General features: G+C 39.7%; 2 protein-coding genes across 7 annotated transcripts in view; both read right to left on the bottom strand.

Annotated features, from left to right (window-relative positions):
- Positions 1–147: 147 nt before the first annotated feature.
- The window catches only part of LOC109038298 (cytosolic carboxypeptidase 1), a gene marked incomplete at its 3' end in the record, with an annotated part of 338352 nt that continues 322040 nt past the window's right edge, over positions 148–16459 (bottom strand). For all 6 annotated transcript variants that reach the window (XM_072305431.1, XM_072305430.1, XM_019053320.2 and 3 more), the window contains 2 exon segments: positions 148–315; positions 1126–1213. In XM_072305431.1, the coding sequence (XP_072161532.1) occupies positions 148–315; positions 1126–1213 (256 nt within the window).
- On the bottom strand, positions 3640–15979 carry LOC140225710 (uncharacterized). The gene is made up of 3 exons (XM_072305434.1): positions 15693–15979; positions 10268–10737; positions 3640–7642 (listed from the first exon to the last, which is right to left on the bottom strand). Exons 1-3 carry the CDS (start codon positions 15817–15819, stop codon positions 7091–7093), a joined length of 1149 nt encoding a protein of 382 aa, XP_072161535.1. The 5' UTR covers positions 15820–15979; the 3' UTR covers positions 3640–7090.

Raw genomic sequence — 16459 nt, 5'->3', positions numbered from 1 at the left:
GAAAACTCAAAATCAACCGAAGGCTTGATTTATATACACATGACAAAATGATTGATTCGACTTTTTCCCTATTACGGGTTTGCATCGAATTATGAACCATCAATTTTCAGCCTTGTTCGTTTTTGAAAACTTGTCATGAAAACTTACCAAATATTCAAACGAGGTTTCTTGCGCTGATTCTCTATCGGCCTCGAGCCAGCTTTCTTTGGGGGAGCAACCGTACATGAACACGTTTTTCCGCCTGGAATGCCCATGAAAATCGCAGTACACAAAAGGAACTTTCTTCAGGACGTGAGCGGAGAACTCCAACAAACCCTGAGACAACAACATGAACATAAGAGTGACACAAATACATGACATTACAAAGATCTGACAATGCTGCAGTATTAAGATTGGTGTTTTTTTTCCAATAAATAAATAAATAAATAAATAAATAAAAAAAAGTTACACTCCTTCTTGGTACCTACGAACAAGTTCCTAGTACAATAATAAATCTCGTTCTGATTAACATACTGGCTAAAATCAATAATGAAATTATTCATTTCATTATCTAAAAACTCAATTAGGTTATCTTCGATTTCTGTCTGTTTTCCAACGTTTCAAGATTTCTACTCGCAATGAATAATTTCCAGGGAAACTGTTTAGCATTTCTAACTCCACATCGCACCGCAATTTTTCAACAGCAAAACTTAGGACGAATATTGTGCTGTCATATTCTTGTAAAAAAAGTAATTGTTTGAGGTGATTTTACAAACTTGCTTGGGACTAGGACACATTCTCTCTCCTAAAGGGATGATTTAAAAAATATATGCCCGACTCTGGAGGAATAAAGATACAAATGAAAAGCAACCTCGATTAGACCAATTACTTTTTGATTTTTTAAAAATAACTGTAGGGAATGTTTTTGATCTATCATACTAACACTGATTAGGCAAGGCACTAAAGTTTTGGCTTTTCTTGTCTTCTACATGAACAGATACTACATAAATGGGCTGTTTCAAAAATAATTGAAATTTTCCAAATCAAACCTTATGAGGAGGGGGTGTCCAACTATTTTCATTTTTGGGGGAAAAGCCTCTTAGTAGTTACGTCCCACTCAAATATTCTGCAAATGACAATTTTTACCTTGGCGTGGTATATGACGGAATGTGTGACTGGGTCTGGGTTGATCCACCTTCGATTCAAATCCTCGTCTGTCAGCCCGCATCGATGACTGAAAAAAAAAAGAAACAAAATCTTAATCATAATCAGTGAAAAAACAAGAGAAACTAATGACATGCACTTTTTCTGAAATAAAACAGAAATCGAAGTTCCTAATTCAAACATACAGTCCAGTTATTCTGCATACTTCGGTGATGAAATCCTTCAACCCGCTGGGTAGGCAAATTGCGCGCTATCGAAGCAAGCTGTATTCCGAAAACTTGAAGGAGATTTATCCCTAGTCAAAGATTCATTTTATTGATCACTTCCTTCCTAGTGAAAAATCATTACTTGCATCCAATGATGCCCTTCATTTACACTTAATTAGCAACAATTAGTGTGAATGCGCGTGAAGAAACAGGAGTCTACACTGGAAAAAAAAGTAGCTTGAAACAAATCAAAATCAGCTTGAAGCAAGCTGGAAAAAATCTTAAATTTGCCGCCAAGAAACGTATAGCTTGAAATAAGCATGGCCGTGCTGCTTGAAATTAGCTACCCGGCGGAATCTTAATTATTTTTCGTTTAATGCTCGGATCCAATACTAAATACTGAAAGTTTTATTCATTTTTCATAAAATTCCGTAACGTAGGGATAAAACGTTACTGATTCTTCGACATGGATCATGTTGAAGTCGTCGTGCGTTGCCGCGGGTTTTGTTCTCGGTTTGCAGCACTGTTAAAATGCGCGGCTTTTGGAGATCTCCTGGAATGACTTGAGAATGTAGGAATGTATAACTTAATGCCCGTGTCGAAAATAAAGGCGGAGTGGTTACAATCCAATGGAAACTTAATTCAAGAAGTTGGCTGCAAACTTAATTTAAGTCTAATTTTTTCAGCTATTTCCAAGATTCGTGTCATGCTTGAAACCAGGAATCTTGAATCGAGTATACATTATCTTGAATCAAGAAACAACTTCTTAGAATTAGCAGCCATGGTGGCTTGATGTAAGACTTAGCAGGTTTGACTCAAGATTTTTGTGCTGCTTAAATCAAGCTAGCAGGTGATCCAAGCTATAAGGTAGCTGCAATTAAGAATCTCGAATCTTGAATTTAGCAATAAATTGCTTGTTTTAAGATAAAAATTCTTGAATCAAGCTGATTTTTTCTCAAGATTCCGAGACGGCTTGACCGTAGCAGACTTTTTTTTTCCAGTGTAGGGACAAATTCACACACTTGCTGTCGATAGGTCGTCATGTTAATATATCGAAGCCAACGAATAGTCTTACTAAACAATTTAGATTTACTTTTACCCGCGTTGCGTCAAAAAAAGCAATGAAATCCGTTCTTTATCTTTTAATGTATACGTCATCAGCTGATGCGGTTCAAATCGTGTGGAACCAATTTGGGATCTGTTTCCAGGCCTGGTGATTTCGGTTCCGGTGCCGATTCCGTAAAAGTCATGGCTCGGCTTTTGGTTCTTGTCTCGATTCCACCGAGACACTCCAGGGGGTCGATTATTGAAATTAATAGACAAAGCTATAGACAAGGAAGAAAAAAGATATATGGAGGCATCCTATTGGAGGAAGCGAATAGTTGCAATAGACAAAGGAGGTAGGTAATAGACTAACTAAAGGAAACCCACGGCACGGGAGACCCTTTAGTTAGTCCATCATTTTCTCCTTTAGTCTATGAAAACCACCCATTTCAACCAATAGAATCGTTCCATGCTTCCTATGTCTCTTTTGTCTATCGCTTTTTCTATCAATTCCAACAATCAGCCCGTAGGTTGTAGAATAGCAACTTCTTCCCTGTAACTAGTCACAGATGCCGTACACCTGTTCATGCACGTCGCAAGCGAAGCATCCTGTGACAGATTTCTCCGGTCCAGCTTAGCACGCTATCGTCGATATATGCAAAATTTCGCAAATGAAACTATTGCATCTAAGTGGATAGATATGAAATCGGAAGCGGAACTCTCTAACACTTATGACGGCTGGAGAGCCGACAAAATTTGTATAGTACAATTTTCCGCCTACCACAAGGTTTTTCCTGTTGACTGTTTTCGCGCATCAGTTAGAATGCCCGAATAATTTTTTTCAAATAACTGTCCAAAATCATCTAAAAATCTAAAAAATTGTATTTATGTGCCTAAAATCAACGTATTTTACACACAAAAAAATCCCTCGAAAATCTGCGAGTAAAGCGCAATTTTTGAACCTCTATCACATTGAACAACCGGAATGTTTGACAAATACAAAGCCGTTATTCGACATTATTCCAAGACGACAATACCTAAATTTTCCCCAAAACGAGGAGTCAAGTAAATGTTGAGGTATAACTTTTCAAACAGACAGCTTTGAGGTAGATCTTCAACTTTAGTACAAACGCATTCTGGTTGCGGCTTATATATTTTAAATTTTAACCATTTGGTGGATTATTTAGTTCCAGGTAATGTGAGCTCAGACCTCTTTCCATCCTCCTCACTAGAGAGCACTGCTCCCATTCCATGCCCCCACTGTAAGTTCCGGGGTTCGAAACTTTTTGGTTCCAATTTCTCCCACTCCGTAACCGTCAAAAGTTCCGGGATTCTTTTCAGACTTTTTCAAATGTTCCGAGAAAGTTCCGGAAAATGCAAAAGATCCGAATCATTTCGGGAATTTGAAAGGTCCCGGGAAAAATTGAGGAAAATTTCAAAAGTTCCGGAATTGGGTACTGGTGCTTTCCGGGAAATAGGAATTTCCCGGAAAGCACTGATAGAGAGCTTCGGTGATACTTGGACGGCCCCCACGTTATATCACAGCTCTTTTGACGTAAGGGCGTATCTCAATTTACACGTGAGCCCTGTTCTCCATGTGACTCTATGCTTTGCCGGGGCTTAAGTGCAAATAGAGATATACGCTCTTACGTTGGAGAGGCGACGATATGCAACAAACGAGAGCAATATTGATATTGAATGAGGAAACCGATTTTAGAAATCGCTTTTAAAGAACACGGCTAGACAAGACTAGGATATGACCTCCAGGCAGGAGTAGAATTAGAGTGCCCAAATCCGATTTCCCCTTATCCAAATTGGACGTATCTCTGTCAAACGGAACTTTGTGCATTAAGACATGAGACCTAGGACCCACAAGAATACATGCATAACAGGGCTCACGTCATAATGCACATAGCTCCGTTTGTTAGAAATACGTGAAAATACGTCCAATTCTCAAAATGTGAAGGCAGTAAATATTTACGATGCCGTCTCGTTATATAATATTAAGGTTTCTTTGGTGCATTGTTTCTAACGTCCCGTTTGGCAAAACATCAAACCAACTTCAAGCATCAACCAATTCGATGAGTTCGCATTGAAGTTGTGATGTAACGAAGTAGACCATCACACCGGTTGCGAATCGATCGGTGACCATTGCATAGAGAAAAAAGTTCGGTTTATACTGAGCATCGAACTCTTTTGGTTCATGTAGCTCAAAAGTTCGGTATCGGATATAAACCGAAGTTCATTCCCTCCTTTCAGTCACTAAATGTCAACCGAACATGTTTTACGTGTGTGGTGATGGAAGATGTTAAAGCGAAGGTTTTTCATCAGATATATCTGAATCTGAATATATCTGATAGACCAAATATCCAAATACCGGTGTTCAATATCGGCCGTATTGTTCGGTTCATGCGACCCCTCTCTCGGTTTTGAGAACCGTTTCCTCGTTTCTAACGACCGAGTTAGTTCTATTAAGTTTGAATCCTCGGTTGCATGAAATGAGGATACGGTTCCCAGAACCGAGAGAAGGGTAGCATGAACCGAACAATACGGCCAATATTGAACGCCGTACATTCGGTGCATACGACCGAGCTTTTTTTCTCAGAGTAGCATTCAACCTGTGATAAGAACAAAGTGAAGAAAATAATGTGCGAAATCTTATTTGTTCTTGACAGATGACCTGTCATCATATTTAATTTTGATAATTTAGCATTTCAAACTCAAATCAAGGATTGCACGTGAGGCTTAGCAGCAAAAAAAAAAGAAAGAAAAAAAAAGGATCGTGAAAAAATATGAAGTAAAGCATGTTCCATAGGCTACGTTGGCTTCTAGTGGCTGTATAATACCGTGAAGAGTAGCAGCGAAAATAGCACGCATAGGGTTTCCAGGGACTGATATCGGAGATTTTGGCGAAAAAACAGTCAAATAAATAACAAAGGCAAATGTCAGTATCTACATCATTATTTTGTTCAGCTTTAAATCGGGTGTTAACTACACAATTGTTAAAATATACAAAAAGCATAGCTTAAAAAAATTCAGACGTTGACAGCCATTTTAAATTATTTTGAAAGAATATTAAATTTTGAAGATTGAGAATTCACAGTTAGATTTTCTCTCTTTCCACTAGTTATGGAGATCTACTATTGACTTGGTGGCTTCACACTCGTTTATTTGATACATAAGGAAAGAACACTAATTCTCTCACATTAATAAATTAACCTCAGATCTGAGTGATATTTTCCCACACCGCAGTACGGCACGAACATGGATTTTGGTTTAAAGTAGAACATACAAAGAAGATTAAGCAAACATCTTGACAATGATATAAAACGAAAGGAATGTACATTTTTAAAATTATAGAAAACAGAAACCTAACTAGGATTTGCATTTTCAAATATTTGAGGGATTGACAATACTTGTAGATTAAGAGTTAAATGACGCTCATTTCAGAACATTCTTGGGCATCTCGGTTTGATATTGGAATCTGAAGATGGACAGATGGACGGATTTTTCTGGTGTTTTTATTGTTAAAAAATTAACCACTCCCTCGAGCTGCGGCGAGAACGCCACGTAGACGACTGATATACTGGCCATGCCTTCTGCGCCAGGTCTCAGCTCCTGGTTTCGCTCAGAAAATATGGGTATAAAATTTATTTCGAAAAAACCGCGGTTTCGTACATGTTGGAATTCGTGATGACTTCGCTCCAAATTATTTGCAAAAATTTGCAAAAATACAAGTAATTATCAATTTGAATCAATAAATCTTGAAAACAACTCGGAGCCTTTAATTCTCTCGTAAGCCGCCGTTCACTGAAAAAAATAGTTCTGTTTACAGGGCTCCTGCACGTTTTTTGTTACATCTACAGAAGTTTCCATTGTGAGGACGGAGTACTGTGTGCTCACGACTGAAGTTATGTTTTCACAGCACAAAAGTTTTTTACGTAAAACAAATAAGGTGCAGGAGATCTGTGAACAGAGGGTTCTATCTAGGGTGGCATGAAACGTAACAGAGAGATGAAAGATTGGAAACTTCAGTGAAATATTTCATGGAATTTCACGAGGCTGTGAAATATTTCATATTTTTCAGGGGCTAGAGTGTGCAACCCTGCAACCCGCACCCAAACACACAACAAGAGAAGAAAGTCACAATTTTTACTTTTTGCGAAACATGAAAAAGAACCTGTATTTTTTAATGTCTTTCATAAATTTCTAAAATTACATGAAATATTTCACGTGATATTTCAATATTTTATTTTTCATGAAATTTGACCACCCCGGTTCTCAGCACCGACTATTTTTTGGCGTGTGTTAAAGAATGCCGTCAGATTCCCTTTCCGGCAAACAGAAGGTTAGAAATTCATCGTTCGAGGATTGACTTGATCGGCCCTCCAGGGAATTGCTACCGTACCGAGAAAAAACGCCGTATGAAAATTCGAGAGTAGCCAAATTGCCCTCAATAAAATGTTCATTTTTGAGGAAAGTTATGAATATTTTCCCATAAAATTTTTAGGACTTTCTGGTGGAATCACGAGCAAAATTATCAAAAAAATTTGAGGAAAAATACTCGTAAGTTTACCAGGAAGTTCGTATTTTATCAAAGGAAATTTGGCAACACCTGAAGGCTCATACGACGTTTTTATTTAGCACGGCAGATTGCGACTCCATTGCTCCCCCTTCCCTTCGTCTCAACATCTTCTTCATCGAACAGTAGATTGGAGTGATCTCATCCAACCGGGGTAATTCATCAAGTAGCCTTCGTACAAAACAGGATCAATAATCAACTGGGGGCAGCCGAATTTACTCGTCAAATTGCCGAAGAGACGCGCGATGGCGGCCACAGCCGCATTAAATGTAATTCCCAGCTGTTGAAACAGCGGTTGGGGCCCCTGCTGCGAGAGTTGGAGGCTAAAACACATTAAATTTTTGGGATCCAACAAATTCTTTATGTTGTAAACCCCATCGGTTAGGTTGCCTGGGTCGACGCCGGTGAAAGTATTGACTCCGTTGGTGTTGCCCCCTACGGAGAGGAATTGAGGGTGGTTCACCGCCATTTTCACCACGTCCAACAGGAAGAAAGGGATCGTGTACGGGTCGTCTAAAGCGCGCTTGTACCAGTTGTCCGGGATTCGCTCGTGGCCTGGAGTGTAGATGAAAGAGCCATTTTCTGTCCGCACCGAGAAAAATGACCCCAGGACGTCTCTGTTCAGGTAACCCTCCGGGAATTCGCTGGATTTGTTGGCCATGAATCTCTGTAATGATTTTCATTTGGATATCACTAAGGGGAATTTTTTCATTTGGATATCACTACGAAACATTTTTGATTTGGATATCACTAAGGGAAATTTTTTCATTTGGACATCACTATGGGAAATTTTTTCATTTAGATATCACTGAGGGCAATTGTTTCATTTTGATATCACTAGGATACATTTTTTGATTTGGACATCGCTGGGAGGAATTTTTTCGCTTGGATATTCCCGGATGAGAACGGCCCTGTTACAAACTTTGGCCGTAGCAAAAAGAAGAGTCGCAACTCGTATAGTAAATGGCTCAAAAATCACAATGAGCGCATCGAGAAAGCCTCAAAAACACTTCTGATTTCACAAGCTGCCTCTGCAATGTACATTTTTTTAAGCGTACCGCTTCAAAAACGATACCACGGCACAGGTGAACATTTCCTAAGAGTAGTCGTTCCATCCAACCCTTGCACACTAGGGTGCTTCACAATATTCAACATGGCCGACGGCAACCCACCAAGACACACGTGACGAGGCGGAATTGTATCAACCGGCGTGTTTATATTCACATTTTTCTTGCCTTGATACAGACCAGTGTGGTTCCTCACGATTTAAGCGGAAGCGTCAGCCATGTTGAATTTTGTGAAGCATCGTAGTGCGCAAGGGTTGGATGGAACGACTCCTTTAAGAAAATATTCACCGGTGCCTCAATATATCGTTATTAAAGCGGGAAGCTTAAAAAACGCCTATTTCTCACGGAGGCTCTGAAGTCAGGAGTGTATTTGAGACCTTGCCAATGCGCTCATTGGGATATTATGGTCATTTTCTATGGGAGATCAATCTTTTTTCTGCTCTAGTTGAAGTTTGTTACGGGCTCATTCGCTTTGAGTCAACCGGGATTACAGTGTTCAAAACTAACCTTTGAGTTTTAGGAGCCATGCGGCGCATAAAGCCCGATTTTCAGGCGCCATTGAAGATTTATTAGGGGACAGATTGACTTTTTGCCTAAATATTACTGCGCATTTTGTGAAAAGTTAGACGCAAGATGTTTTCGGAACAGAACCAGTAAGTAGCTGTAACTTGGGAAGACAAAAGCACGAAGAATGAAATCGTGAAGAATAGAAAAAGCTTTCACTTGTACTGCTAAAAATTCTGAGTTTGTTTTTATTCAAATAGATTTGTTTTCCTTTCTTCATGTGACTTCCTATGAAAATCCAGATTTTTAGGGGCCACGTTGGCGCAGAGCCTCCATTTCTTAGGCGCCATGGCCGATTTTTTAAGGAGCATTTGGCGCGTTGGCGCCTGTGAGTTTCGAACACTGACCGGGAATCTTGTCAAAAAATGCATGTTCGCTAAAATTAAGTAGAATAGAGAAAATGTTTTCATAGGTAGTTGCACACAAGGAACGCGAATTTGCGGGTCTCGTTCCCCCAGAGGCTTCTCGGATGAGGCAACAGGGGGATAAAGGGGTAGGGGCTAAACCCGTAAATTTAATCGATGTGGAGTCCTCCCAGTGCCCCATCAAAGAAGCCTATGGGGGCGGCGAGACCCGCAAATTCGGGTTCCTAGGAGAGGAGGCTCTTGGCAGGTGACAGCCAAGATGAGCTCGTCTAGAGGCTTAAAAGTTTGGGAATAAGACCCAAATCTTCTATTACATAGACAAACACAAAAAATGTGGCACAAAGTGCAAGTATCAAGACAGTATAATAGTGCCGGATCCTCGAGCAAGGCCAAAAAAAATCCAAAATTTTCTATTAGAATAAGAAATTGGAGCTTTAATGAGTATTGCTGACTTTCTCGCCTCAGTCTTGCACTGATACTCAATAGAGTTCAAATTTTTGGCCATTTTTGGCCGTTCCTACAACGCACTCCGGCGATCTACGACATTCAAACCCCACATGTGCCTATCCTCCCAGAGTTTATCAAGGAAAACACAACGCACTATCTCTTCGTCAACGCCCTCCGCCATCCCTTCATAGGACGTCTCCGTCGTCTTTTTCTAGGGGGTACTCGATACAAAACTAGTTTGGGCAACCTCTCCTTCGACATTCTTTGCTCAGGTCCCTCGTTCACATCACACTAACCTGGACATGACGACTAATGAAAATTCATGGACTTTTTTGGCCTTAATTTCCCCGCAGAATAGTGTGGACCTAGCACTCATTCACTAACGTACCTACCTAGCACTCATCTACTAAAGTACCTTTATAGGGAGAGTATGGACAACTCAAAAATTTGGAAGTTACGTTTGATCAGGTCATGAAGCTCTTGGGGCCCAAAAGGGTAGCCAACCTATGAACTCGAATTATCCAGTGGTACTAATTTAAACTGTGAGAGTAGGTACACTGATTAAATATTATGAAAGCACGTATAGCACTTTGATTTCGCATGAATTTTCTCACTTTCATAGTCTTAATCCTGAGAAACGCTTATTAACAATGCGTTGTCGGCCGTATTGATCAATATTTCAACTTTTTAGGTTGGCAGCGGCACTTTACTAGTGATTTTCGTTTTTTACGTTGTCGCTCTTTTGGGCCCTAAAAGCCACCTAAATTGAGTTGCCCATACTCGCCCTATAAAACTACTCTATCATCTACCATCCTGGCTCCCAGCATACATATTTTCTTATCTACTTACATATATGAAAGTATAGGCTGCGGGCTGGACGAGGACTCCGGAGAAAATACCATTGAAAAAATACGGATTGGTATTGATGCTATCTTGAAAGCGTGCAACACGGAGTTTTTCGAGTCCAGAGAGGGTAATATTCTCCCCGAGATCATACATTGCTTTATATTGGTCTGGTTGTAACTTAAAGGCGCTCCTTCCGCACTTGAAGAAGTCACAGCGCGTGGGCGAGGCGTCCGATTCGTAGTTGTTGTGGCTGCCGGACAGGCCGGGCTTGGACATATTGTGAATGCTGAAATGTGTCAAATTTCCGTCGAAAGCAGCGCCGTACACAGAGAGGAATGTGGCCAGGTCCAAACCCATTCCGAAGACTTCCGTCGTCGCTTTTATGAATTGCTCGATGGAGGCGACGCCGTTGTGGGGAAGGTAGTTGTGGTTGGCCAGAGCGTTCAGACCGGGGCAGACGCCTCTCTGATCACCTTTTCAATCAAATCAGATTATTTATTTGTGAGTATAGTGTTGGGGATTTTTGCGAAAAAATCGATTGATCGAATTTCTTCGAAAATCCGATTTCACTGATTTAGATCGTGAGATAAAATCAATTTTAAAAAATCGGAAATTACAAAGGCTCCAAAGCTCTTTTTTTGAAAAAAAAAATCGAACGAAAATTTCCGTTAATTTTCCTAAACTTTTGGTTCATAAATAGGCTTAGGTGCCGATCCGATGCACTCGGGTAGCAAAAATCGGAATTTTTGACTTCGAGGGAAAGAGTCGCTCTACACGATTAATCGAACCTGATAAAATCAATTTTTTCAGTTCAAAAATATTTTTCCGAGAAAATTGATTAAAAATCCCCAAAACTAGGAACAATCAACGGAGGAGGGACACGGAAAAAACGCGATTGCGTCGAATTTAATCATTCTAATACGTGTTTTTTAAACCAAAAATTTCCGTAAAACACGATTCGCGCGACAAAAACCAATGAGACTAATTCCAAACTCAAATATAAACATTTTTAGTTCATATTGGTTAAAAAAATTTTGAATTCCCCGTTCACAAGAGGAAGCCAAACATATAAGACTTCCGCAACCAGCGGCTGGTAAGAAATGCACAAGCTAATGTTCAGATCGCGCCTTCAATATTGCCGCGTAGGCAAAAAACTCACCGAAGAGCACAAATAATTGAATCGTCCAAAAGCGTTCGATAGTATCGATCCAACCTATAATCGTGAACCAATAAAGGCTGTGCGAGTCTATTCGGAGGTAGTTCCTCGGTTTCAGGACATTTTGTCAACGATTTTTTGTCCGCGCACCTTTTTTTGTCCAGTGGTTTACGCCCACATGTAAAATAAGCAACAGTGACTTGGTCCAAGCGTTATATTTTAGTCGGTAAGTAAAATTATATTGACAATATGGAAATGAGAAATTGAGAGAGAAGGAGGTGTTGTTATGGTTGCTCATTTTCTAAATGAAATGTTACTATACTTTCTCCCTTTGAATCATCTTTTTAAATTGCCATTGGTGAATATTTGGTTTTATTTCTATCCTTAAAATATTCAATGTTCAATATTCCTTATAAATGTATCGGTACTTTTTTTTATTTTTTTAATTTTTTCTTTGCGAAATTATTACTTCATTTTGAAAACATTTATACTTTTAAAACGTGAAAAATATTTGTAAAACCTTTTCCAAAAGACATTAATCTCAATGAGCCGCAGTTGTGCCGACAGAAACTGCAAAAATGAATAAAAGAGGGAAAAAACCAAGAGGCACGCAATCTTTAGTTTTAACCCATTTGTACATCGATCTTTTAGAGTCAAATACGTCAAATTTTGAGCGTTTGGTTGCGCGTACACCTCGCTGCAGCACAATAAAAGCACAAAATGTAAAAGAAAAAATTAAAGTGCTTTGAAAATCATTAAATTTGACACGGAGCCACCAATACTTAAAAAACACACATTATTTTATTATTCTCTTTTGATAAATTGATACATATTTTTTCCCCATCAATTTAAATGAGAATAATCAATGCAGAGTGTGCAAACATTTCAAAATCATAAGTTAAAAAACGCTGACTAAGCGAGTATAAATATTAAAGCCGAACAGAGCGGAGCGGCGTGCTGCCAGCGCGAGAGGCTCACTGGCGCCTACAAACCTAAGTGGATACTTCACGCATTGCACAATGCTTGAAGTATCCACTTAGGTTTGTAGGCGCCAATGCGCGTTTCGCGCTGGCCGCCCGCCCGCCGTGCGGCGGCTCCTGAAGCAACTATTTCACAACAGAGGTGTTGCACAGTATTATACGAAATTGAACGTATCAAGAATGACAGGCATCCTTTAAAAGTACAGATCTTTCCTCGCAAAATAAATCAAGATACTTATCGTACACTTGAAAAATCTAAGAGTCTTTAGCTGAGGCAAATATAGAGGTTAATCCGGTTCTGGTATAACAAGGTAGGAATTTCTTGAAAGAAAATTAAGAGGTGTAGAGAGTTTTAGTGAATTTTGTCTCGTGGAATTGACGCTCCCCCATTTTTATCAAAACCCTCAACTATATATTATTCTCCGTTGGACCAAACAGACAAAACAAAAAAACAAGTAAACCCTCATTCTCCCAAGACATTATACATTTTCATCCAAAAACATCGTGAGAAATTGTCGTTTGTATTTACATGTGGGCCAATTAACTTTGGGTCTCAACTGGCACGTAGACCAAAACTCCTGTGCCGAAAAAAAGCGTGGATGTAAATTACTGGAAAAAACAGGTGCGCGGACAAAAAATCGTTGACGAAATGTCCTAAAACCAGTTCCGCTGACTTTGCGCCTTCAATTTTGCCGCATATGCAAGAAACCCCACCGGAGAACACGAATAGTTGTATCATCCATAGGTAAAATAAATAACCATGTTACGGCTCTAAAGCGGCAGGGGTAAAACGCTTAAAAGTTAAGTGACATCGATGGGTCAATAAAACATGAACCAAATATGACTTGCAAATTCATTTAATGGAGGTAAATGACCCGTACAACACGATACACACATTAAAAAACGCGAAAAAGTAACTCCAAAACAGAGAAATACGCAGTTCAAAACTCAACATTTCGCCAATTTAGAACGCCGCGGTTCAGCGCAGAACTGAGTGATGCTATCCGACACCAATCAGAAGCAAACACAGGTTTCTACGACTCCCGTCAAGTGTCTTCTTACTCTCCGTACGTGAAAAATCGGAATCATATCTACAGAATTAAAAAAATCGAAACTCATTTATGTTATTGTAGTTGACAAGTAGACTTTCCATGTTGAAATACATTTTTTTTAACAGACATCAGCGGAAAATTAGAGGAAACAGCGATTTGACTGCCGTAATACATAACTTTCATAATTTTCCCGCCATTCCGGCGCATATGAAATCCCTTCATTTCTTCGGGCTTTTTAAAAGTGGGCTTCTCCCCGATTTTGACTTCAAAAATATGCAATAAATGATCAGTTGTACTTTCAGAAAATTAGATATAAAACACAATGTTTAGTGACCAATAATTGACGTACTGGCCTTGCACCTTCGACGCAACCCATTTTTCTGTGTCTGTGAAAGTGAAAATCTGCGGAATAAAAGATAGTCACCACAACTAGCGCCTCGTAGAAAAATAAAACAAGCCAGCACTGTGCGGTAGTTACGATAGCAACCGTGGTATGGATCACGAAATTGACACGGAGGCTGCAACAAGTGTCATGGTCGTTGTTATTTGAAAGTGAGAACTACCGTGATAGTTGTTGTCGGCACCGGGTTAGTTGTGTCATCTTCCAGGGTAGTTATAAATCGTGGCTAGGAAGGCACATTGTGGAAATAGAAGATCTAAGAACTTTCTACACACCATTCCTTGTCTATGAATACATTTGCACAGTGTTTATTGGTTTACAATCGGTGGATGGAGCTATACAATCGTGAGTTTTTTGACGATACAATTATTCGTGTTTTCCGGTTCGTTTGTTGCCTATGCGGCCAAATTGAAGGCGCAGAGTCAAAGGAACTGCCTACAAATAGACTCACACAGTGTATATTGGCTCCAGATTAAATGATGGTACGATACTATCGTACTTTTTTCGACGATGCAATTATTCGTGTTCTGCGGTGGGTTTGTTGCCTACGCGGCAAAATTTAAGGCGCGAACTGAACGGTAGCTAGCGTAGTTTATTACCCGCCACTGGTTTTGATGATTATCTTTTTCTTTCTCACGTCGTTGTAAAAGCTTGTGCTCAGGCAGGAGCTGTTCATAAAATCAGTAATGTTTTTAAGGGGAAGGAGGAGTCTTTGCCTTGCGTCACGTAACGTTGAAATTGGCGTAAGGTAACGATCTTTTTTATTCAAAACTCATCACAAAACATCAATTTGAGGGAAATGGGTTCGAACAGAGTGTTGCGCAGTGGCGTGATTATTAACCCTGCCGTCCCCACCGAAGGGCGTTGTGAGAGGCGGAAAATTTAAGAAAGGGAAGAAAAAGGCACAGTACCTCTGTATAAAATCGTCTTCCACGCGAAATTACAATGCGGAATCATACATCATAATGCTTAAATTCTCACATCATCTAGTAGCCTCTCAAGGGGTCAATTTCTGGCATTTTTGGAATTGCTTTTCGCCAAATGACTGGGTCAGTCTGTGATGTAGTAATCTTCTTTCATTAATGTTTGGACATTGAGACTTTTCTACCTGACTTTATCAAATATTTTTAAAATACATCAATACATTATGCTATTTCATGCATCTGCTCTTTTCCATGGGAGAGCCTGTTTGAAACTTCTAGAACACAATATCGAGGATGCAGTTTAATAAAACAACCTTGAGTAGGTTGGAATTTTTTCCCTCCTAAATCTTAACCTCCTTAAAATTTGAGGGATCTCTGGAAGAAAGCAGTTGAGAGGGCCAAACGAAATCCTATTTGCTGTCCTTTTAAGCTATTGTTTTTTTAAGGTGATTCGTCAAGCTCAAGTGACGTGGTCAAACTGGCATGCGATAAATCGCATCGATTAGGTCAAAAATCTCTGAAAATTTTGAATTTTTAGCAAAAAAAGGACGATAGCTCCTTTGCGTGAGACTAAGGAATCATTATAAACTCCAAAAATCGGCAAAATTTAGAAAAATGAAAGCAAAATAGTGTTTGGAAAATAACCTCGCATTCGATACAGAAATCGATAGCTGAATCGAATGGGAGATTTTTTCCAGACACTGTTCTGCTTTCATTTCTCTGAATTTTGCCAAGTTTTGGGTTTAGAATGATTCTTTAGGCTCATGCGCATCAGGGGCTATCGTCCTTTTTCTTTTACTAAAAATTCAAAATCTACCGAGATTTTTGACCTAATCGATGCTATATATTGCATGCTTGTTTGACCACGTCATATGAGCTTGACGAATCACTTTAAATGAAATTTAGGATGTTATTACCTTTGCCGGGTGGTACGAATTTGTGTTCGCCCGTGGTTGAGACTCTTTGTGCTTCCGCGTTGAAAGTGGTGCCCGCGACTTGATGTAAAGTCAAGACCAGCGTCATGATGGCCACAGTACTTTTCATGTTGTTGATTCAAAGCCGGATACCAAACCAGAGAATGAGAGATGGTGATTGATCAAGGGAGTCGATATGACACTCGTTGCAACGGTGGTCTCTTTCGTTTTGTTTCGTGAGAGAATGTCTTTTTCGTCGTTTATGTTAAAATGACAATGTTAAATTTTTGTCCTTCACTATGTGACTCTCGCGCTCGGGAATTCCAGTGACCTGCAAGTGGATTAAAAGACTGCTTTGATGTAATGTTTCCCAAAAAAAAAGAGCGGGTGCGTTTCTGAGGGTAAATAATCCCATCCTTGAAAAATCAATGTCGCAAAGAGCACTTGGATTCACGGTGACAAATAAACAGTGCCCTAACCCCCCCCCCCTCCCACACATACACCCTCACCCTCACACACACTTGGAGCATTAAGTAATTTAGGGACGTTCCCTTAGAATTGGCTTATACCAAAATGACCCCTAAAGAGATGTATTGCGTTTAAACTTCCCGCCGTCAATGCACAGCACTGTCGTGCTAAGGATTACCGCCGTATGAACATTCGAGAGTTGCCACATTTCCTTCGAGTAAATGCTTATTTTTAAGGATAGTTATGAATATTTTTCCTTTAAATTTTCAGAATCTTTAGGTGAGATTGCGAACAAAATTGTC

The sequence above is a fragment of the Bemisia tabaci genome, chromosome 10, assembly GCF_918797505.1.
Source record: "Bemisia tabaci chromosome 10, PGI_BMITA_v3".
Taxonomy (NCBI): domain Eukaryota; kingdom Metazoa; phylum Arthropoda; class Insecta; order Hemiptera; family Aleyrodidae; genus Bemisia; species Bemisia tabaci.
The sequence above is the reverse complement of the archived record's forward strand: the minus strand, read 5'-3'. Positions and strand labels throughout refer to the sequence as shown.